The sequence below is a fragment of the Oncorhynchus kisutch genome, linkage group LG6 (genome assembly GCF_002021735.2).
Source record: "Oncorhynchus kisutch isolate 150728-3 linkage group LG6, Okis_V2, whole genome shotgun sequence".
Taxonomy (NCBI): Eukaryota; Metazoa; Chordata; class Actinopteri; order Salmoniformes; family Salmonidae; genus Oncorhynchus; species Oncorhynchus kisutch.
In genome coordinates, this window is record NC_034179.2 from 40,125,417 (window position 1) to 40,150,209 (window position 24,793).

The 24,793-nt window shown below is 43.8% G+C and overlaps 1 protein-coding gene across 3 annotated transcripts in view; it reads right to left on the bottom strand.

Annotated features, from left to right (window-relative positions):
• LOC109892853 (zinc finger and BTB domain-containing protein 16-A) overlaps window positions 1-24,793 on the bottom strand; it is a 121,936-nt gene that overhangs the window by 67,201 nt on the left and 29,942 nt on the right. For all 3 annotated transcript variants that reach the window (XM_020485675.2, XM_020485673.2, XM_020485674.2), the window contains exon 3: window positions 5,074-5,171. In XM_020485675.2, the coding sequence (XP_020341264.2) occupies window positions 5,074-5,171 (98 nt within the window). The remainder of the gene's footprint in view (window positions 1-5,073; window positions 5,172-24,793) is intronic.

Genomic DNA, 24,793 nt, shown 5'->3' on the forward strand with positions numbered 1-24,793 from the left:
ACCAGGGCTGCTGCCAGAGAATTTAATGTTAATTTCTCTACCATGAGCCTCCTCTAATGTAGTTTTAGGGAATTTGGCAGTACGTCCAACTGGCCTCACAACCGCAGACCACGTGTAACCACGCCAGCCCAGGACCTCCACATCTGGCTTCTTTACCTGTGGGATCATCTGAGACCAGCGGACAGCTGATGAAACTGGGGGTTTGCACAACCGAATAATTTCCGCACAAACTGTCAGAAACCGTCCCAGAGAAGCTCATCTGCGTGCTCGTCGTCCTCACCAGGTTCTTGACCTGACTGCAGTTCGGCATTGTAATCAACTTCAGTGGCCAAATGATCAACTTTGATGGCCACGGGCCACACAAGAAGTGTGCTCTTCACGGATGAATCCAAATTCCAACTGTACCGGGCAGATGGCAGACAGCATGTATGGCATCGTGTGGGCGAGCAGTTTGCTAATGTCAACTTTGTGAACAGAGTGCCACATGGTGGCGGTGGGGTTATGGTATGGGCATGTATAAGCTACGGAAAATTAACACAATTGGATTTTATTGATGGGAATTTGAATGCACCTCCACACCACCAAATGTTTTAACATAATGCACAAGCCCCATGTCGCAAGAATCTGTAGAGAATTCCTGGAAGTTGAAAATGTCCCAGTTCGGGGGTGGGGTTTCAACATGGCTACGTAAAGACATGTTCTGAGGCCTCTCCACTAAGGGGTGAAACTTTTCTGTTTGAACCTTTTAACTATCAAAATGGGGTGGCATTCTTATTACAGTATATAGGCGAGGCTACATGTGACTATGGTGTGTGTGTTCAGCACGTGCATATGAGTGCAATAGTGATAATGTTTAGGACAATTTAAAATATTAGGCTAATTCATTTTTCATTCACATGTCCAGAGATCTATGTTAATTCGCCATTATTCAACATAAGTGTTTATGTCCTAATGGGCTTCCTGTTAGTAGCGTGACAGAAAATAGTGTAGGTACTATTTTTGGTTCTGTCGTTTCATTTTGAGACTTGGCAGTGGGGTTATATTTTTATTTGTAGGTGTTATTTTAGTTTAGCGTTACACAAGCGTGTTATTAATTGTTTTGTTTTTGTGATGCACTACTCATTCTGGGTTAAGTCTAATACCACTAACATAAACAGTTAATTTAAAGCAGTCTCCTGGAATGTTCGGGGTAGTGGGCATGTGGTCAAGATTAAGAAAATACTAACATCCTTTAAAAAAGGAAAGGGTTTCAATTGCGATGCTACACGAGACCCATTTATCTTCAACAGAACACGCTAAGCTGAAGAGGGACTGGGTGGGCCATGTGTACTTTTCTTCTTTTAGTTCAAACAAAAGAGGCACTGCCATCTTTGAAAATAAAAATGGCAGTCTCCCGAGTGGCACAGTGGTCTAAGGCTCTACAGCGCAGTGCAAGCTGTGCCACTAGAGATTCTGGATTCGAGTCCAGGCGCTGTCGCAGCCAGCCACGACCGAGAGACCCATGGGGTGGCGCACAATTGGCCCAGTGTCGTCCGGGTTAGGGGAAGGTTTGGCTGGCAGGGATGTCCTTGTCTCATTGCACACTAACGACTCCTGTGGCGGGCTGGGTGAAGTGCACGCTGACATGGTCGCCAGGTGCACGGTGTTTCCTCCGACACAAAGGTGCAACTAGCTTCCGGATTAAGTGGGCATTGTGTCAAGAAGCTGTGGTTGAAGCTTGGTTGGGTTGTGTTTTGGAGGACGCACGGGTCTCTCGACCATCACCTCTCCCGGGTCCGTACGGGAGTTGCAGCGATGAGACATGACTAACTAAAGAATTGATACAGCGAAATTGGGGAGAAAACGGGCTAAAAAAAAATGTTAAATAAAAGAAAATGTCCAATTTATATTTGAGCACCAAGATACAGACCATGAAGGACGGTTTATTTTGATTACAGGTAATATACTTCAACATATTACTATACTCCCTCAAATGTATGTCTGACATGATTTTATTATTTAATCAATACTGAAAGGGACTTGGGTTTATTTCAGGAGATTTTAACTGTACTTTGGGTAAATTGGATAAATCATCAACTGCTCCAATCTCGAATCATTGAGCCTCAAATACATCTGTGATTCATCTGGTTTACTAAATCCTAATGTCAGAGACTATACTTTCTACTTTAGACCCCATAATTCATATTCTAGATTGAACTATTTTTTAGGCCCTCTACTTACTAGCATTTTGTCCAGTCACGTGCTATTGGTTCTATAGTCATTTCTGACCATGCCCCAGTGTATATAGATATTGAAATTGGCAAAACATTCCCCAAAAAACGAGATGTCTCTGCTTAACAATGAAGGATTCTGCTCTGTGATCAAAGATAAATGATCACATGACTGTCTCGACAATCAACTCTCTCCTGTCTCAGCTGCAACTATCTGGGATGCTGCTAAATAAAGTATAAGGGGTCATATCATTTCCCAAGCCTCGATCATAAAGAAGCTTAGAATGGAAAATAGGAACAAATTGGAGGCTGTAAAGCATTTAGAACTTCTTAATAATCAACCCAGGTGAACTGGAATTCACTAGCTTGTGCTAAGGCCAAACTCTATTTAGAGTATACAAAGCATGTAAAAAAAAAATTTTTTAAATGTTGATTTTTGCCAAGCAAAAAAATTATTAGTTTGGTAACAGTCTGAGCCGTCTACTTGTACACCAACTTAAAAAATAACAGAATGAACGATTGATTAAGTCTATATGGATGGCAGGTGGCTCCACTTCTTATGATCATTGCTTATCAATAATACGTTTTGCGACTTCTATAAATCTCTTTATACTTCACAATGTACAAGATCGAACAATGAAATGCCAAAATATCTGATTAAGATCCCCCCCGAGTTTTGCAGCCGCCTAAGGCACTGCATCTCAGTGAAAGAAGCATCACTACAGACCCTGGTTTGATTCCAGGCTGTAATACAACCGGCAGTGATTGGGAGTCCCATAGGGCGGCGCACAATTGGACCAAGTCGTCCAGGTTAGGGTTTGGCCGGGATAGGTCGTCATTGTAAATAAGAATGTGTTCTTAACACACACACACCACAGCAAAAGGTTGGGGTCACTTAGAAATGTCCTTGTTCTAGAAAGAAAAACCCATTTTTTGTCCATTAAAATAACAAATTTATCAGAAATACAGTGTAGACATTGTTAATGTTGTAAATTACTATTGTAGCTGGAAACACCTGATTTTTTATGGAATATCTACATAGGCGTACAGAGGCCCATTTTCAGCAAACATCACTCCTGTGTTCCAATGGCACGTTGTGTTAGCTAATCCAAGTTTATCATTTTAAAAGGCTAATCGATCATTAGAAAACCCTTTTGCAATTATGTTAGCACAGCTGAAAACTGTTGTCCTGATTAAAGAAGCAATAAAACTGGCCTTCTTTAGATTTTAGGTACTTGCAGATTCCCGACCACATCACTCTGGTCACCGATTTTAATCTCCGACATATATTCTATTTTAGCGAACAGAAGTGCCTCATCCTATGACGCGTTGAGACATGTTTGGCAGAGAGACATTGGACATGCATTTGGTGAGGAAGAATGGGCTTCTATCTGCGAAAGGGTCGACCCCAAATGCACCTCCAAAAGCATACAATAACTACATTTAAAATGTTTTCATAGAACCTACTTTACACCTGTCTGCCTTCATAAAATGTTTCCCAATGCATCACAGTTACGTTTCAAATGTAAACAGGATACTGGCACCTTCATGCACATTTGTTTGGTACTGTAGCAGAATCCAGTCTTATTAGAATGATATTCATTTACACAAAGAATATCTGCAATTAGCTTTTTCACCGAATGTATATTTTCCTCTACTTTGATTGTAAATGTTGCGTTTGACCCGGACTCTGAACATCTGTTCAATACCCTTGTTTACTTAGCCTAAAAATGTATATTGTTATTATGGTCCACGCCTGATGTACCATCTGCGAGAATGTGTCTTTCTCAAGCGTCTGCTATTATACCCATAAAGGCACTTACCTTTGATTTACACTAAAGTCTGATACATTTTGGAAAATCTGGAAAATTGTGGGATATTGTTTTGTGTTTGTGCACCACTTAGTCACGTTTTGTTGTTCGTTTATTGTTTTGCTGAAGTTTCACTTAGTAAGAAAGATGTGGAACTCTAGGTACGCTGCGCCTTGGTCTCGTTCTTACGACAACCGTGACACACGCCCACAAATTAGGAAAAAAACAAAAAATTAGATCCCATTAACCCCCAGTGTAAAAGAGCCAACTTCGTTGTACATTTTTTTTGTATATCAGAAGTAACAAAAGATGCCGAGAAGCTCCTGTGTTGTTCAATGTACCATCTAACCAGGTCTAAAATCCCAACCTACGGTTCGCAATACTCCCACTTAAGGATATAGAGCCTGAGCGAAAAGCCCTGTGGCTTCCGGCTACTTGGCGTGGGAAATTGTGGGGACCTGGTGTCCAGGTAGGCTACACGTAGCTATGTATAGTCCGTTTAACTCCACTCACTACTTGCATCTGTATAATCTCTTTTTTGGTGATGTTGGTCTTGGCTAGCTTAATGTTCCGGTTGGTAGCTAGCACTCACGTGGCTGCTAGCACCGTCATGAAAAGGGGCATGAGGGAGGTTCTACAATATTACATAATGAGAACACTTGGGAGCAGGCGATGTTGAAAAGTCATCTTTAGACATGTACTTTTCTTGAATGAAGTTATGTAACTGACTTAAACAAGCACATTGGGGTAACGTTGGCGTTGTGGTAGGAACCCATGGGTTGTTTTCAACCAAGGCGTATGGGACCGCAGAGTTCTATTCAATACCGACTGGGACTATATCAAATTCCATAATGTCATGTTCTAATATAGTGTAGAATGTAAACAAAAAAAGTACAATTACTTTGCTATGCATTGTTAAAAATAGGGTATTACACAGTATTAAACACAGGATGAAAAATCTCTACATGTACAGTATTGTTTTTGTAAATACATGCAGTATAGCTACACATTCATAGACATATCTATACAGACACAAAAGTGTTGATTCTTACCTGAGTGAGACAGCAAGTGCATCCTAAGGCGTAGGCTGTCCAGGAAGCGTTTCCCACACAGCTCACATCCATAGGTCTTCATACCGCTGTGCAGCTTCCTGTAAAGACGAGGGAGATGCGTATCTTCAGAACATTGTCTGGATTTTACATCCAATATCAAAATCAGACAGAGATATACATTCATGAATGAAACCTGTGATTTGACATTCAGCTGCCTACATCACTGTTCAGTGTTGCTCACAATGATATCCTTGTATTGTCAAACACTTTGCTTCTCAGATACTGGTAAGACAGCGTCACCGACCATGAATCAGTACATCAAAGCATAACAGTAAACGGAGCTCGACATTATTCCAGCTATAAAATCACTAACTGTTATTCCACTGGAGGTGTTACTGTGGCAAGCATGCACACCCGTCATAGAATTGACGCACATTGGATGGATTAGGTCCTATGAAGTGGACTATGATTTACACAGAGAGACAAAGCCGGTTTGCAATATGAGCCTTTATTATACCGTGACAGTTTTGAGTCCCCTTGTCAATTCCTATTATTTTGGACCCTTGTTATAGGAATGGCTCCTTTATCGCTCAGTCAAAATGGCCACCACCTGAAGGAACACGCGTTGGTGCAGAGCTACATGGTTGTGGCCCAGAAGGTCAAGCCTAAACTAAGGGTAACTATTTAATTACACAGAAAAGGAAAATGGGGGTTAGATAACTATGCAACCTTCGTCAACCTTGGACAACCTATGTGAAGATTTCAGTTTGGCGATGTAGTAGGAACCTTGACAACTCAATCTGTTGCAAAATCCTCAAACACCCCAGGGGCAGATCCAAAATTAGCTTTTGTTCAGATGCATCTAAATCTGTTCTGAAGCAATTAAAGGACACAGATTGGCAAACAATTGCCATTTTTGCAGATAGCCTCGCTAAGCCCCTCGAGAACGTCACACACACACTGTAGTTTGGCCATGTTATCTTTAAGACATATTGCATCCTTCAAGGAAGAGATAAGCAGATCAAGAATGGCTTGACAGTCCACACACACAGAACGACTTCAAACAATGCCGCGCTTAAGAACACAACACTCAGAGAGAATGCTCAGGTCACCCCCCAATAAAACATACAAACATTCGCCCCTAGCAGGTATGCCCTTTTATTGTTTTATTGATGTTCTTGCCTAAGTGGGCCTCGCCGGAGCCCACTGACCGGCTCAAAGACCGCTGGCAATTAGTTAAAAATGGTAAGCCAAATGTATTTTTATTAGCATGCTTACAGCTTTCTGGAATTGTTACCAGAGAAGTAATTAGCTCAATGGTTGCACCTCGGTGCCAACTGTTGTACGTCTCAGAATGGGAAACAAAAGACATATGTTCCGGTTCTCACATTTCTATTTGTGCACAATTAAACTAGTCACCAAACTGTCGAAAGCTGAGAGAAAATGGTATGTAAAAAAGGATGTGAGTGAGAAGAATGCACCAAAATAGTTTCCTTTTTATGTTCAGGTGAGGAGCGGTTTTGTGTCGAGTGCATTGTATGCCTGAATGAAGTGATAATCAGAGCACTTCAAGCTGGATTGTCTCAGTATCAAATCAGACGACGGAAAAAAATTGTCTTAGTGTGCGAGTTCTCAGGGAAACAATACCCTTGATAAGGAGATCTGAACTTCGTAAACTTGACACAGCGATCCATCTTCGCGTCTCACAAAAGAGCAGAGGATGTTTGGGGAGAAAAATGACGATTGATTGATGTCAAACGCCAAATCAAAATTGATTTACAGCTCCTGCTGCAAACGAGAGCAAGCCATCTGTGACAATGGTGGCAAGAATTATTAAGCAAGGAAGTCTGGTGTGACTTCAATTAAGATTAATTGATGGAAAACCGCTTTGAGGACCGAGGGAGAGAGTGAAAAATCACAAATCAAAATAAACAAAAGGAAAAGGGGAGAGAGAGAGTGAGAAAAAAACTAGAAACCTTACAAAATCCTGATGGCTGGTTTAACAAGAGTAGGATTTGTGGAAAGACCTCGACAAACAAAAGGAAGAATGAGGCAGCAAAGCCCTTTGGCAAGCTGGAAGTAATTAAAAAGGCCTGTAAACGTCTCCAAAAATAAAAGGGCCACTTCAAAACGTGATGGTGGGCGAGCGGCTGTGGCAGGAGGGGAGCTGGGAAAACACCAGGGGTCCGCGCACCTTGGGGACACTGAGTGATGCACACAAACACAACATCTTACTGTAGGGGACTTTTCAAAGGCCTTTTGTTGTGGCCCCTCAATCTGGCCATTGTCCCCTGGTACAGAAAGCTGATGAAGAGTAGATGGACTTATTAAGGGGACTGCAAGGGGCTGGAGAGAGGGGAGCATGTGTACCGACTCAACCTTATACGCATGGAGGCCAGAGAGGTGTTGGAAACGGGAGGCTTCTGTCCATCTGGAGGGGAGAGATAGAGATGGAGCTGAATCTAACAGAGGACCAGCTCGTCTAAAGCAGAGAGGAACCTGATGGTGTTTCGACCAGACAGACAGAGGCAGACAGAATGACAGTGGTTTATAGGGCTCTATATATTTAGCATACTAGGGAATACTTGCAACATGCTACGTCTTCGCAATTGGGCTTGAGGAGTTTTGTGTTTAAAACCAAATTAGGCTGGGCAATTGAGAATGCTCAGCAAGGGCTATTGCAATTGTTACGGAATAATGACTATTGTGGCATTTCTATTTGGAAAGCTGAGAATACCTACAGTTGAAGTCAGAAGTTTACATACACCTTAGCCAAATACATTTAAACTCAGTTTATCACAATTCCTGACATTTAATCCTAGTAAAAATTCCCTGTCTTAGGTCAGTTAGGATCACCACTTTATTTTAAGAATGTGAAATGGCAGAATGTTTATGTAAACTCAATTAGTATTTGGTAGCATTGCCTTTAAATGGTTTAACTTGGGTCAAACGTTTCGGGTAGCCTTCCACAAGCTTCCCACAATAAGTTGGTTGAATTTTGGCCCATTCCTCATGACAGAGCTGGTGTAACGGAGTCATGTTTCTAGGTCTCCTTGCTCACACACACACTTTTTCTATAGGATGAGGTCAGGGCTTTGTGATGGCCATTCCCATACTTTGTTGTCCTTAAGACATGTTTTGCCACAACTTTGGAAGTATGCTTGGGGTCATTGTCCATTTGGAAGACCCATTTGCGACCAAGCTTTAACTTCCTGACTGATGTCTTGAGATGTTGCTTCAATATATCAAAATGTTCCTCCCTCATGATGCCATCTATTTTGTGAAGTGCACCAGTCCCTCCTGCAGCAAAGCACCCCCACAACATGATGCTGCCACCCCCGTGCTTCATGGTTGGGATGGTGTTCGTCGGCTTGCAAGCCTCCCCCTTTTTCCTCCAAACATGACGATGGTCATTATGGCCAAACAGTTCAGACCAGAGGACATTTCTCCAAAAAGTACGATCTTTGTCCCCATGTGGAGTTGCAAACCGTAGCCTGGCTTTTTATGGCAGTTTTGGAATAGTAGCTTCTTCCTTGCTGAGCGGTCTTTCAGGTTGACTCGATAAAGGACTCGTTTTATTTGTACCGGTTTCCTCCAGCATCTTCACAAGGTCCTTTGCTGTTGTTCTGGGATTGATTTTCACTTTTCGCACCAAAGTACATTCATCTTCAGGAGACAGAACGCATCTCCTTCCTGACCGGTATGACGGCTGCGTGGTCCCATGGTGTTCATACTTGCGTACTATTACTTGTACAGATGAACGTGGTACCTTCAGGCACTGAGTTTGAAGGTAGACCTTGAAATACATCCACAGGTACACATCCAATTGACTTAAATGATGTCGATTAGCCTATCAGAAGCTAAAGCCATGACATAACTTTCTGGAATTTTAAAGGCACAATGTATGTACACTTCTGACCCACTGGAATTGTGATACAGTGAATTATAAGTGATATAATCTGTTTGTAAACAATTGTTGGAAGAATTACATGTGTCATGCACAAAGTAGATGTCCTAACCGACTTGCCAAAACAATAGTTTGTTAACAAGAAATTTGTGGAGTGGTTGAAAAATGAGTTTTAATGACTCCAACCTAAGTGTAAGTAAACTTCCAGCTTCAACTGTACACAATGGAATGCTATCTGCCCCAAAAATAGCATCCACGACAAATGTGAACACTGCTAAGATTCAAAATTACTTTGAATGAAACGACACCCTCCTGCTGCAAAAAGTTAATGGCAGAGAGCCACACAATGTTAACATTACCATTAACTTTATGTTTCTTTATGGAAGCATTTCTTTTTTACAGCTACTTAATTTTACAGGCGGCAGAAACTCAGAGTGACCCTTGCTGGTGATTTAGCGCAGCGGCAGTCAGCAGCCTGGCAGCCCATCCTGGGACTTGTGCTAACAGCCTCCTGTCTCGGTGCTGGTGGCAGGTCCATTAGCCTGGATAAAAAGCAGTTTATTTGGGGGTGGGTGGCGGTGGACGGAGGCGGAAAGCCGAAACGACCAAGCAATTATTACAAGTTCTACTTTCTGACCAAAGGAGCTCTGACCCCTCCACCAGATGTATCTGCACAAAAGACCCCCTCGCCCTCCCTTTCCTCTCCATGTGTGAACTGTGGCAGCTCCCAGTCCCCTCAGGACTCCCTCCCTCCCTATGCGCACGCGCACGCACACACACCAACCCCCCTCTCTTAGGACATGAGGGGGTGGTAGTGTATATGTGTGTGTGGGGGGGAGGGGGTTAGGGGGGGCTCGTTTGAAAACAGACTGACTGTAGTCATTAAGGAAGCTGACATAAAAAATAAAAAACTCAAGCCATTTACTCAGTTAATAAGCGACTTTGTCCAGCAGTCAGTTTTGACAACGGCAATAAATAAAAAATGTATGTAAACAAAACATACGCTGAACACCTCATTTGGGCGCTGGAGTGATGTGCGGGCTCGTAAATCAGGGAAGTGTTTGAAACGGGAGTAGATTACAGGCCTGTGTTATTGAGCTGTTACAGCGTGCCTTGTATAAACCTGAACCTTTTCACTCGCCAGTAGACCACGCTGGCTCTACATCCGGGAGTTCTCCTGTCCGGGGACGGCCCTCAACGCAGGGGTCTCTGCTACATGACGCCATTAAAAGAAAAAACTGAAACAAGCTTCAGTAACACCACTAAAACAACAGTATACTCAACTGAACTGCCACAACAACAGTTTAGTCATCTGTTTGGTTAAGCGGTTGAATAATCTAATAATAATCTACGCCTTCAGTATGGAAACATTCTGGAAGTGCATTAAAGATAAGTCCTTAAAATCTTTATATTCCTGGATGGAGTCGACAAAGGCTTTCCTACTATTGCACATCGGCGTGTTAATATTAACGTCACACGTCAGCTCATCAAAACAACGAGTCCAATCAAAAGAAATGAACCGAATACAAAAAGAAACTTGACTGCTGCGCTTACGCCTTTACAGCTACTTCAAAACATCTCTCCGCCGAAACCCAGGAACATTGAACTCCTCCTTTCCTCCTTTATCGCCTTTCATCTTTCCAATCCTTTTCTAGCCTCCCTTCTCGACGGCATTCTTAAAACAACTTGAGATGATACTTGGCATACAGGCGAGGGGGCAAATGGAGAGAACAGGAGAGGAAAAGACGAGACGGCATTGGAAAAGGAGGAGAAACAGGCACGTGTATAGATTGGGCCAGGGTCACCATAAAATAAATGATAAATTGTAGAGTGAGTGTTTGTCCTCAATGTGCCTGAAAATGGAGGGGCTGAGTGGCCTATCTGGGGGAGCCAGTTCCATTAGTCTCCTCCTCTGGGGGGGGGGGGGGGGGGGGGGGTCTCTCACTCGGGGCCCTAAGAAGCACGCACGCCATCCGTCCCATGTGCACACAGTCAGATTAAGGTATTTGTCAAAAGAGGGGGCCAACAATGTGGCAGGGAGAACAGAGAGGGAGGGAGAGAAAGAGGGAGGAAGAAGGGGAGCTCAAGCTGTCCGTCTATTTGCCTCACTAGCTGCTTTTTAATAGAGATCTCAGTCAGGTGTCGACACCGCTCTGCCAAAACATTTGCATAATGATGATTAATCTTAATTGACGGAGTGGCATTTGCACTTTTTTGGGTTCTTCCACCGAGCTATCCTTTAGTGGTGGCTAAGGTTAGCTGTTCCTTGCCTCATATACACAAGGGTAAAAACAACCATCTATGATATTAAAGAAACCAGACATTGTTACATCCAGAGGCTGATATAACAACATGTGGGAGGGGGAGCACTTGTGAACAAAACTGTAATAACGCAAGTGACGGCTAGATGACACATCGGTAGATGATCCTAATGCAGCCATAAGTGGCTACGAGATGCCTCTGGCTCTGCCAGCGGTTTTTATTTTGGTATTCTTTCCCCGATCTCCAGAGCCGTGCGGTGAGGCGAGGGTCTTTTTTCCACAGGCGTTTCCAGCCCATTAGGACCAGGCGAGCCACGCAGATGACGACCATCAGACAGCGTGAGGGGGAGATTGGAGCACGATAATACAAAGGGATAAAAAAAAAAGAGAAAACAGGGATACAGAAAAACAAACAAAACGAACGCCATCACAGCTCGGGCCCTATTTTAATGGCATTCATAAAAACAAATGCCACATCCATTTCTTATTAGCCCAGAGCCGTCCTACACATGTCAATGACTAGCCCCCTTTCCCCCCGCTGCGAGACGTTCATATGAATTCCCAGCCACACTCACACATGCTGCAAGCTACGTGCTAAGCATAGACAAGTAGCAGGCAGGCTGGGAGAAGAGGGAGGGAGGAAAAAGAGAGAGCCACTGCCTTTCATCCCTGGTACAGAGGCGTTATTTATAATACCCAAAGATTACCACCCCCAAATTTGCCTGGGGGTACAGGGATAGATACAGCAAGACAATATTCTTGAGGTAAAAAGGGAAATATATTAAATTAAATGAATTTACAAGGGAGGGTGGGCGGTTGGGGGGGAGGGGGAGCATAATAGCGCGGCATTAAGGGAGATGTCTGTTGAATGCCAAAAGGATATTCGTTTCCATAATGACCCAATGTTATCAATTGAGTTATTGCCTGTAATATCAGTGTTAGTGGTCGACTCAAAACCACCCGCACTAATCAATTCCCATTCACACTCTGCCATCATTATCACGGTCTATGTCATCATTACAGACCCAAACCCGTGGCTTTAACATGGCTTCTGCTGGGAGATTGGTTAAATAATCACCGTGTTGACTGGCTCGCTGCTGTTCGGTGCCTCTCGTCGTGAAAGAGAGTGGTTCTCGAGCAGCAGTCCCAGACAGTGGAGGTGTATTGGTGGTGGGGGAGAGAGAGACTGCAGGCGTTGAACAATGCTCAATTATGTCGTCCAGGGGAACGCGACACAGCGCTCCTTTCATTATCCCTGGCGGAAGCCTCTTTTCTGTGTAGTCAACAGGCAGAACTGGAGTATTAGCCCCACACATTGGCTCTGTACAGGGCCCCGACATAGGACCGCCACTCCTAGTAGCCATACCTGGGCAGAGACATCATTTCCGGCTAATCCCAGGTTTTATGCCTGAATCGCCGCCAAGCTTAGAAGCTGGGTTCCCCCCAGTCTCTTTCTCTCAAGAATTTACCATCTGAGGTATACTATTAGGTTTATATAAACACTTCGTTCAATAGAGAATTGCATCAGAAAAACAATCATCCAAATGCCTCTACCATGTATGGTTCAAAAGGTAGATAATTTACTCAGAGAATTAAGCATGATTAATGAATAGAATGTCATTACGGCCATGGTCAAAAACTGGTGCTGTTTAATAGAACTCCATCACTGCTCTGCGGGCAGAACGGCACAAAGGTCAAATGTCAACTGACAAGCTAGGTAGTGGCTGCAGGATTGCATGCGATAACAGGACTTTTAAAAAATGAAATCTGCAGAATACAAAACAAAGAATTTAGCCAATATACGATGAACAAAAATATAAATGTAACATGCAACAATTTCAAAGATGTACAGTTCATATAAGGAAATTAGTCAATCGAAATAAATTCATTAGGCCCTAACCAATGGATTTCACATGACTGGGAATACAGATATGGATCTGTTGGTCACAGATACCTTAAAAAAAAAAGTATGGGTGTGGTTCAGAAAACCAGTCAGTATCTGGTGTGACCACCACTTGCCTCACGCTGTGCGACACTTATCTGTCAAAGAGTTGATCAGGCTGTTAATTGTGGTCTGTGGAATGTTGTCCCACTCTTCAATGGCTGTGCGAAGTCGTTGGATATTGGCGGGTACTGGAACACACTGTCGTACATGTTGATTCAGAGCATACCAAACATACTCAATGGGTGACATGGCTGGTGAGTATGCATGCCATGGAAGAACTTGGACATTTTAAGCTTCCAGGAATTGTGTACAGATCCTTGCGAAATGGGGCTGTGCATTATCATGTTGAAACATGAGGTGATGGCGGCGGATGAACGGAGAAGCGGATGAATGGCACGACAATGGGCCTCAGGATCTCTTCACGCATCTCTGTGCATTCAAATCGCAATCAATAAAATGCATGTGTTCATTATCCATAGTTTATGCCTGCCCATATCATAACCCCACTGCCACCGTGGGGCACTCCGTTCACAACGTTGACATCAGCAAACTGCTCGCCCACACAATGCCATAGACGCTGTCTGCCATCTGCACGACACAGTTGAAACTGGGATTCCCAGCGGCCATCGAAGGTGAGAATTTTCCTACTGAAGTTGGTTACGATGGCGAACTGCAGTCAGGTCAAGACCCTGGTGAGGACGACGAGCACGCTGATGAGCTTCCCGAAACGGGGGGGTTAAACAAAATAAAAATATATTTTAAATGTGAGATTCTTCAAAGTAGCCACCCTTTGCCTTGATGACAGCTATGCACACTCTTGGCATTCTCTCAACCAGTTTCATGAGGTAGTCACCAGGAATGCATTTCAATAACAGGTGTGCCTTGTTAAATGAATTTCTTTCCTTCTTAATGCGTTTGAGCCAATCAGTTGTGTTGTGACAAGGTAAGGGTGATATACAGAAGATAGCCCTATTTGTAAAAAGACCAAATCCATATAAAATGGCAAGAACAGCTCAAATAAGCAAAGAGAAACGACAGTCCATTATTACTTTAAGACATGAAGGTCAGTCAATACGGGAACATTAAGAACTTTTAAAGTTTCTTCAAGTGCAGTCACAAAAACCATCAAGCACTGTGAGGAAACTGGCTCTGATGAGGACCACCACAGGAAAGGAAGACGCAGAGTTGCCTCTGCTGCAGAGGATAAGTTAGAGTTATTAGCCTCAGAAATTGCAGCCCAAATAAATCCTTCAGTGTTCAAGTAACGGACACATCTCAACATCAACTGTTAGTCTCTTCTATGTGAATCAGGCCTTCAAGGTCTAATTGCTGCAAAGAAACCACTAACGGACACCAATAATAAGAGACTTGCTTGGGCCAAGACACACAAACAATGGACATTAGACCAGTGGACATCTGTCCTGAGGTCTGATGAGTCCAAATTGGAGATTTTTAGTTCCATTCACTGTGTCTTTGTGAGACGCAGAGTAGGTGAACGGATGATCTCCGCATGTGTGGTTCCCACCGTGAAGCATGGAGGAGGTGGTGTGATGGTGTGGGGATGCTTTGCTGGTGACACCGTCTGATTTGTTTAGAATTTAAAAAAGGCACACGTAACCAGCATGGCTACCACAGCATTCTGCAGCGATAAGCCATCCCATCTGGTTTGCACTTAGCGGGACCATCATTAGTTTTTAAATAGGACAATGGCCCAACACACCTCCAGGCTGTGTAAGGGCTATTTGACCAAGAAGGAGAGTGATGGAGTGCTACATCAGATAATCTGGCCTCCACAATCACCCAACCTTAACCCAATTTAGATGTTTTTGGTTGAGTTGGACCACAGAGTTGTTCTGGGATTGATTTGCACTTTTTGCAACAAAGTACGTTAATCTCTAGGAGACAGAACTCATCTCCTTCCTGAGCGGTATGACGTCTGCGTCTACTATGGTGTTCATACTTGTGTACTATTGTTTGTACAGATGAACGTGGTACCTTCAGGCATTTGGAAACTGCTCCCAAGGATGAACCAGACTTGTGGAGGTCTACAATTTGTTTTCTGAGGTCTTAGCTGATTTCTTTTGATTTTCCCATGATGTCAAGCAAAGAGGCACTGAGTTTGAAGGTAGGCCTTGAAATACATCCACAGGTACACCTCCAATTGTCACATCAAATTGTCACGCCTTGGACTTAGTATTTTGTGTTTTCTTTAATTATTTGTTTAGGCCAGGGTGTGACATGGGTTTATTGTGTTGTCGTATTGGGGTTTTTGTAGGCATTGGAATTGTGGCTGATTAGGGTGTGTCTAGCATAGGTTTGGCTGCCTGAGGCGGTTCTCAATCAGTCAGGTGATTCTCGTTGTCTCTGATTGGGAACCATATTTTAGGTAGCCGGGGTTTCACTGTGTATTTTGTGGATGATTGTTCCTGTCTTTGTGTTTGCACCATATAGGGCTGTTTCAGTTTTCATTATTTCATTTCGTTAGTTTTGTAGTTTCTGTATGTATAGGTTTTCCGTCATTAAAATATATCATGAATCATCATCACGCTGCATTTTGGTCCGATCCTTGTTCTACCTCTTCGTCAGAGGAGGAGATAGAAGAGAGCCGTTACACAAATGATGTCAATTAGCGTATCAGAAGTTTCTAAAGCCATGACATCATTTTCTGGAATTTTCCAAGCTGTTTTAAGGCATAGTCAACTTAGTTTATGTAAACTTCTGATCCACTAGACTTGTGATACAGTGAATTATAAGTGAAATAATCTGTCTGTAAACAATGGTTGGAAAAATTACTTACATGCACAAAGTAGATGTCCTAACCGACTTGCCAAAACTATAGTTTGTTAACAAGAAATTTGTGGAAAAGTTGAAAAACGAGTTAATGACTCCAACCTAAGTGTATGTAAACTTCTGACTTCAACTGTATATCCTCCCCAAAGAAAATTAGTTCCAATTTTCATGGTGCGATTAGTTCCCTTTACGTCACCATAGAAACGGTCCATCTCAACATTGATTGACCAGGGTTAGAGCAATAGAAAGCCACCTATCTGGTGACAAAAGTGACAAGGGTATCAAGTTGATTTTGATTGGTCCAAAGAGTGAAAACACCTCAAATGTTACCACCTCCCAATGCAGAAAATGGAGATGCCCCCCCCTGGCAAATGGTCACAACAAACTAACGTTCTTATTTAATCAACACTGTTAAGTACAATCATAAAGGTTGTAATATTGTAGAGAACAATCTGATGATTAATTGTATGTGATTCATAATAACATAGGGCACCCTCTTGAATTTAACCTTATTTTACTACATTCTAGAGCAGTGAGTGAACACCCTATATTCTATTTTTGTATTTTATTTCACCTTTATTTAACTAGGCAAGTCAGTTAAGAAAAAAAATCTTATTTACAATGACTGCCTACCCAAAAAGGCAAAAGGTCTCCTGTGGGGGTCAGGGGCCTTGGATAAAATTTAAAAAAAGAAGAAATACATACAATATCAATATAGGACAAAAACACATCACAACAAGAGAGACAACACTACATAAAGAGAGACCTACATAGCAAGGCAGCAATACACGACAACACTGTATGGTAGCAACACAACATAACAACAACAACCAGGCTTCATTCCATTTAATCAGAATTGAAATGTGAGGATTTTTGAAAGAGAAAAACTGCAACACATTCAAATAGTTGCAGTTGCCATTATGAGTACATGCGTGAAACAGAGACCTGTGTTCACAAATTAATGCCATGATTTGACATTCCCTGACACGAGGATAATAGCCTTGTCATTTAATCAAGGCCTCAACGCAGTGGTTCAACACAACCAGATGGAATGAAGAAAACGGCATATGCGAGAGATCACAGACATCTATATCTGCAAGCCCACCCGATTTATGGGCTAAATACTGTAAAATAGCAATGACAGCTATACCCCCCTCTTTCTGTTTAGTCTCAAAAGCAACCAGAATCTTCCTCGCCACCCGCCATCTGAAAATAGACGTTGTCTTTTTCTATGTCGCAGTTTGTTATGTTCTTGTTTTCTTCTGTTCCCATTTCTTGATCCTTCAGATCTGAGAGGTTAGTGGCGTGCTAGAGCTAGTGCAGTGCGGCGGGAGCGGGGCCCGAGCTATAAAAAGACCCAGAGTCTTCCCTCTGCCATGCATTATTCATGGGCATCACCTTCCATCAAGTGGTAGAAACCTCAAGGATGTCTAACTTTAGGTTGTGTGTTTGAAAAAGGGGAAGACAAGAGGAGCCAGGCTGAGGCAACGTTCCCTCTGTGCTGCTGATGTGTATAATTTATTCCCGGTTCAGATGACATCAAATACTTGTACCCTCTTGAGTGTTGCAGTTTGCATCTACGATGCTTAAGGGAAAGAGAGAGATGTTTTATCTTCCCTCCCGCTCGTCTTTCTAGCTCAGTCATAACGAGCGCCAGCACCTGTTACATCCATAAAGATGACATTCAACAACAACAACCTGTACAACGCAGCAGAGTGCTCCAAAAAACAAGCTCGCTAAACGGTGAGACAAACTTTTGGGACAGACCTATGGAGCAATCACGAGCAATGTTGTTGTTCAGGCTATGCTATTCCACAGATGCTGTTTATGGTTTGCTACATTCCATCCAGATAGATCAGTTCATATCAGTGTCAGAACCAGTGTATGACACTCACTGTAAACACTTTTTGTTTGTCTATCGTGTTTTCTGGGTCACCGGAGCGAGAGGCCAGAGAGACTAGCGCAGACCAGTATGACAAGGAGGCCATTATTTCAAACTTTTGGCTGTAACTCTCAAAATATTATGCAATGCCTTCTGGATTGATTTACTGTAGACCTCTGTGTAGCCCAGAGTTGAGCGCATTTTAAGAAAGAATATAGCGGGGCATGGCCGAACTTAGTACCACAAATGCAGCCATTATTTGCGACAAAAAAAGCTGAATGTATCTTAATAATTAAGAGGCCGTTCTTGGAAAACAGCTTTTACAAAGATCAATTTAGTAGGTCATATTTTGATATTTGAGATGTCCAGGGCAGATTGTTTGTGACGCAGCTGACCTCGGTAACAGTGTGTGTGGTAAATATTATGCCCTCTTGTTGCTGTGCCTCGTAGTCGCTCAGGGAGGTTCAGGTGGCAGTGTGGCACAGCCGTGGCAAAATGCTAGGTATCTGCACTGTCATTCCCCGCACGTCCGCTTTCCAAGAGCGCCCGCGAGGTCCCAAATAGCCCCAGCCAGAGCACACAGAGGCTGCAGTAAACAAGTCCCTCTAGCCTGGGCAGGGAGGCGGGAGTGGGGTGGAATGAAATCCAGTGACCGCTACGTGCAGAGTCACCACTCACCACCAATCACCCACTACTGGAAGCCCTTTAATGACACGAGTCGACAGACGGAGAAAAACAGTCAGCGAAAAGACCTGCGACAGTCAGCCAGCCAGTCAGAGCAGGGCAATGCCAGGAGTGTCAGCCAGATTGAATATATGCTATTCCATACTGACCTACATTCATATGTGAGGGGGCCATTGAAATATAAGTTAATGACGCCGTGTCCGGTGACATTCTGTGTGGCACAAAGGGGCTGCTTTAGCTCTGTTTGGCTGGATAATGTGGCGGCGCATGGTGTCTGTTAAACTGCATTAGTTATAATATGAGCAGAACCATTTTGGCCATTTCACTCTGGGTGGCAGGGACTAAGTAGCTCTCTGGGAGAGAGAAGGAAAAAAATATCTGGGAAAACTGCTGACAGCTTTTTGGCCGGAGGGGCGGAATTCTGAAATGCCTCTGTATGACAGGCCAGGGTCATTCCATAGTCAGGGAGCAGACTTTCCCTGACCCTGTGTTTCTAAGAAACAACTTTGAGGACTGTGTGTGTGTGTGTGTGTGTGTGTGTGTGGGGGGGGGAAACTCATCCCCAGTCTAAGCAGCATGGTAGAGGGGAGGGGTGAGGTGTGTGTGTGTGTGGAGGGGGGGGGGGGGGGGGGTTCTGCTGGAGGGAGGCAAAGGGCAAGAGGGAGAAGCGTGAGGAGAAATCGATACGGCTGCTGTGAGTCACTCGCCACTGTGCCTTTTGGCCGGGCGTGGAGGCAGCGGTGGGAGGGGGGGGGGGGGGGGGGGGGGGGTCAAAACGGACGCCTTTACAAAACTAATAACTAACAGTGAGGCTGCCCTCCAGACAGACGTGTCAGTCGGTTGTGCTCTGATAGAGAGAGCCAGGCACAGGCACAGCAGGCCAGGACAGAGCTGTAGCAGAGCAGGTTGGAGCACACAGGGCTGGGAGCACCACTGGCTGGGCTGCCTGGTAACAACACAAAACTGCCATAGGGCCTGATGAGTGGGGGGCTGAAGTATTAAAAGGCAATGGGAAGACACTGCCAGGTAAATGGAGAAAGTGTGGGAGTATTTCTGTGCTTTTAGATAAAAGCAGATTCAGAGCAAGGCTATTCTGTATGACAAGGAGATGTTCTGATGGCACCTGAAAAGTCCATTATAACTTGCATTGTAGAAGAGTTCTTATAAATCCTAAATTAGGAACATTAACAACTCCCTCAATGCTGATTCTTTTTACCAAAAATCTGTCCCACAGTTCCTTATGTGAATGAAGAAAACAGTTTTCTCCTGAGGAAGTGACAGAAGCGACACAAGGGCAGTATATTTTCCTATCCACTCGAACAGAGTTGGAGTCTCCAAATGTCCTTGGGGTTGGTTAAATATCTGCCAGCTGGGGCATTTTTTATTTTGTGTGTCGTCGTGAAAGAAAGAACAGAGCCCGATCTTGAATCAATCATATGTACAATGAATCCAATAAGCATGACGGGAGAATGCACCTGGGGTCCTTGGGCGGCGGCTGGCTGTGGTGGTGCCCGCTTGAGCGGCCACTCCATTCCCGCTGCTCTGTGTCACGTCTTTCAACAGATGCCACGTTACAGAATAGGTAATTAATAGCACAGTGGGCCAGCTTGTCTGAATCTCTCTCTCTCTCACACACACACACACACACACACACACACACACACACGGCCACAATATGTCTCCATTTGCCTCCCAGGAGCAGCGGGCCCTGGCCACTTTACTGTAGGCCACGCTTCACCTAATTATGCCAATCAAACAGAGGTTCAGTGGGAGGGGTTGGGCCAGGGGGAAGAGCGAGGTGGGCTAGACTGTCGATTTTCATTCACACAGCCCTCGCTCATGCGTCTTTTACACAATTTGCAAGAGTGGAGAAGGTTTTACATATTGATATTGACCCGTGCGATGGCAGAGAGACGCCTCGTACACAGCTTCATCCACTAAACGTCGGCTTGGTCGTTGCTGGCCACAATTGTCCTTGCCAAAACTAAAATCTGCTTGGTTTACCAGCCATGAGCACCAAGCCACAAACCCCAGTTGCAGAGGTTTCACCACCAGCTTTCCTTTTCCTAGATTGTTTTTATTCTTCCCTGCCACCAATGATAGAAGGCTATTTGAAGAGGGTAACATATCTGTGAGGAACTATTTTGCCTTTACTGTTATTCTCGAAGGCAATTTCTATTCATCTACAATATTCCATAGTAAAAGATATTCTCAATTTCTTCAAAGGTGTTGCATAATTCTCCAATATTCATAGCGCAATGGCTCCAGCCGCCTCAGTATCTCCCCTCAGGGTGCTGATCAGATTTAAACAGTTGTATTTAGTGCTGGCCAGACTCTGGGGAGGGTACCAAGGCCACATGATGCTTTAGTGGGCTGCTAACGTGGCGGCTGTGTTTTAGCACTGATAGACCCCCGCTGCATTTAAATCAGCATCTTAACAAACATGTTCCCAACCTCCCCTCCTCCTCCGCTGGAGAGAGAGAGAGAAATGTTACCTGAGACAAGCAATTTACCTTTTTTTGTTGTTTGCCTGACCTAGAGAAAACAATTTCAAAGGGTCTTCCTGCGGTCTTAACAGCTTCGCTTGAACAGGTAGGCACCAGGCCGCCTTTTTTCCCTCAGAAGATGAATTGGCGAGCTGTCTACTTCAGACAGGGCGAGTAGTTGTGTTTCTGTAATGGGACACTGGAAGTGTCTTTGATTAATGAAAGAGCGATACTGAGCTGTTAGGGAACCCAGCGCACTGAGAGAGCGATTGAGCGACGGATACGTGCCGACAGATGCCGGATCCCGGTGAGAAGAAGGGGGTTGGGGGATGAGGAGGAGTCCGGATATGTTTCTCTCTCCATTGTGGGGGCCCGAGTCGCGCAGAGAAATGGGTGTCAAAATGGGTGTCAGACACATTCCTCCAGCCTCAATGAGAAGTTGTAATTGAGGCTCCCTCTCACTGATAACGACCAGAGTGTTTGGTGACTGATACAGAACACAAACCAGTACAGCTTCAATGGACGTGGACACTGTTCCATTTCATAGACCAATTCTCATTGGGAGACCTTAAAGCCCAAATGAAAAAGGAATACATTTTTCCCAAAAGCACAACTGAGGGAAGCAATGCCAGTGCTGCTGAGAGCTTGACAATGATTTAGAAGTAGTTTTTTTTTACACGTTGTCCATTTTGGAAGCCAAGTACGAGATGTTCTACCACTTGGTTGTCTAAAAATGTTTTGTTCCTTCTCTCATTTGGACTTTTCCCCCATCTGGGACAAGTCACAAACCTCAGGGAGAAAAAAAATACATGATTTTACAAAAACATGTTTTTTTACAAAGACACAGCGCTGGAAAGGTTCATATTTACAGAAATGCCCAACAATGTTAAGGTTAGAATACAAGAACACTGTATTTTCCTGTCTGCTTCCAAGTGGCTATTCCTCAGAGAAAATAAAAATGAAACAAACAATTATCTTCTGGGAACAGTTGAATGTCCGCTCATGTGGCATTTCTCCTGCCAAAATATTGCATTTATAAATAACTTTTGTTACAAATAATTCATGTATGAAAATAAAGACTGATGTAATGGAACAAGCTCATTGATAGAGACCACACATTACAAGACAGCTGCAAATAATGGTCGCATCTAACAAAGCCTTGTTGTTGTTTGTAGTTTTGCTAATACACATTTATTGGCCAATGGTATTATTACGGTTTTAAAAGGCAAGAACACATTTTATTGAGCTGATTAGTTTGCCTGGGATTTTTTTGTTGTTGACATGTCTGGAGAACACATTATGATGAAGGGGTTTTCCTGTGAGAAGGCACTTATTAACCCTCTGGAGCATCACGTCATGCCAAAATGTTCCAAGATGGGTTTTCTTTTGTGTTAGGGTTTCTCTCTCACCCCAACCCCCCCTCTTCTTTCTTTTGGAGCATAGGACCTCGATTGGATTATTTTGGGGGGCACGGAAGAAAGGATGTTTATGTTGGCCTTGTTTCTAGGCGGCGAGCCCTCCAGAGGGAGTGCATTCTTCACCCAAAGCATGACTAAAGGTATGTGAACCATCTGGACAAAGCCACTGGCCACAATGGCCCTACACAGCCAAGTCCCATGGCCAGGCCCGGGCTCACACAGTGGCCTTTCATTGAGTGGGCCCAGCACCTAGATATCCATCTGCTCCTGTGGGGTCAACCATTTCCACTGTTATCCAGTCAGTGTGTGTGTGTGTGTGTGTGTGTGTGTGTGTGTGTGTGTGTGTGTGTGTGAGCGTGCGAGTATGCATGCGCCCTGGTCCTTTTCCTGGCACAAGCAGGGTGAATAGGGCCATCTGTGAGTGTGTGTGTGGAGTGGTGTGATGCCGTGACTCTGTAAATCAATAAACAACCCACTGGTCAGTTATGAACAATGCACAAAAGCAATGTGATAAGTCTGACCTAATGTTTAAAAGTGCAAACACACTTAAAAAACACCTCACACGTGCAGAATACACCTAGATAAAAATGTACCACTTGAAATTCATTCCAGGAATGCTCATTAGAGGCAACACCTGGCTCTCATGGAATGTCATGTGAGCCAATCATTACTGTGCACATCTGTAGGGAATAGGGATGCTTGGACTATACTCTGACAGTGGGATCTATACTATTCTCTATGAACAAGCTTGATGCCTGCTATAATGTCTCTGAGTCGTCCTGGGCAATGTGCCTGACTAGATAACACAGTAGGAGGGAGCAGCTGATGCTAATAAAGAAGCCACATTTGATAATCACCTGAGACAGTCAATTTGCTAATAAGGGATTCTAATTAATTCATCAATGTGCATTTCGTCCGGCAGTATTGTCAAGAGCAGTCAAGTGCCGTTTGCGCTCTCTCCCCTCTCTGTTATTGTCTTCAACGCAAGAGTAGCTCAAAACGTTGATATCAATTTCGCTCAGCGCATGAGAGAATTGTGTTCGTGGAGAAAGACAACAATTAAAGTTCAAGTGGGCTTACCACCAGACGCGTGTCTCTATCGGTCTTAACTGATGGATAGTGGTTGCACTGTTAAGGATGTATATAATAGGCAACTGACTGCGTGTTGGGGGAGTAATGAAGCTGCCATTGGCCACACATGACGGTAATACATCATAGTACAGGAAAAGAACAACTTGCATACATTCAGGGTGAAAGTTCAAACAGGAAGAATAAACTGAGATCATAACATGTTCCATACCGCAGAGATGAGCCAGTGGTTTTAAAAAGAGATCACATAAAACAACAAGGACCAAATAAATTAATTTCAATTTGTTATGAAAATGTATAATTGCATACCTATCCTTCTGACATGCTATAATCTGCATGAAAACAATTATAATAGAAGAGCTGGCTTATTTCAATTTAAGATCCTCAGACGCAGTAATTATAAACTAAGCTGAGAGAGGCCCATTCAGCTTATCAATGGATTACACTCCCCGTCGGTATTGTCCATTCTATGTGGACAATATGCCCATTCTATGCGTTCAGGTCAGGGTTGAGGCTTAGGTAAACTGAACGCTGTGGTGGTCATGTCGAAGGCAGTAGTGCCCTCTGGGCTGAAACTTAGCCGCCCCTATCCCCTTCAGGAAACCAACAGGTTAAAATGAGTCAGGGTCGGAGGGGGGAGGGCGGGCGGGAGAGAGAGGAAGAGAAGGGTGGGAGAAGAGCTCACCCACAGAGGGGGCTAAGTAAGTACAAACGCTGACGAAGGAGTGAGCGGACAGACGTATAAAGCCCCTTTTTACTCCCCTTTTCATTCCTGTGACCTAAAGAGACCTCCACCACACAGGGTAAAACACATTTAAATACATTCATGCCATTTTGATGTTGATGTCATTATCTAGATTTGTTTAATACTGAAACAGGCAAATATATCAGAAGTGAATGTTTAGATGAGTACTGATTATTTATTCAATAAAAAATACAAATACAATTTGAATACAAATAAAACAGAACAGCCATTACCACCTACAGTTACTGAAGGAAGTGTCTATCCTAAATTGTTCAAATGTTATTGGGTCATGGACAAGACAACACGGCAAAAAAAAATCCATTGCTGGAGTTGGAGGGGGAAGGAATTTATGGAGGGGAGGTCTGGGGGTCAGAGGTGAACCCTAGCATTCAACAGTCAGCCTAAAAGCCAGAGATAAGAGCTGAAAGCATCCTGTGTGTGCCTGATACCAGCCCCTGGGCAAACAGATACAGTAAAAGCTTGACCAACTGGAATCTTCCACTCTCTTAGGGG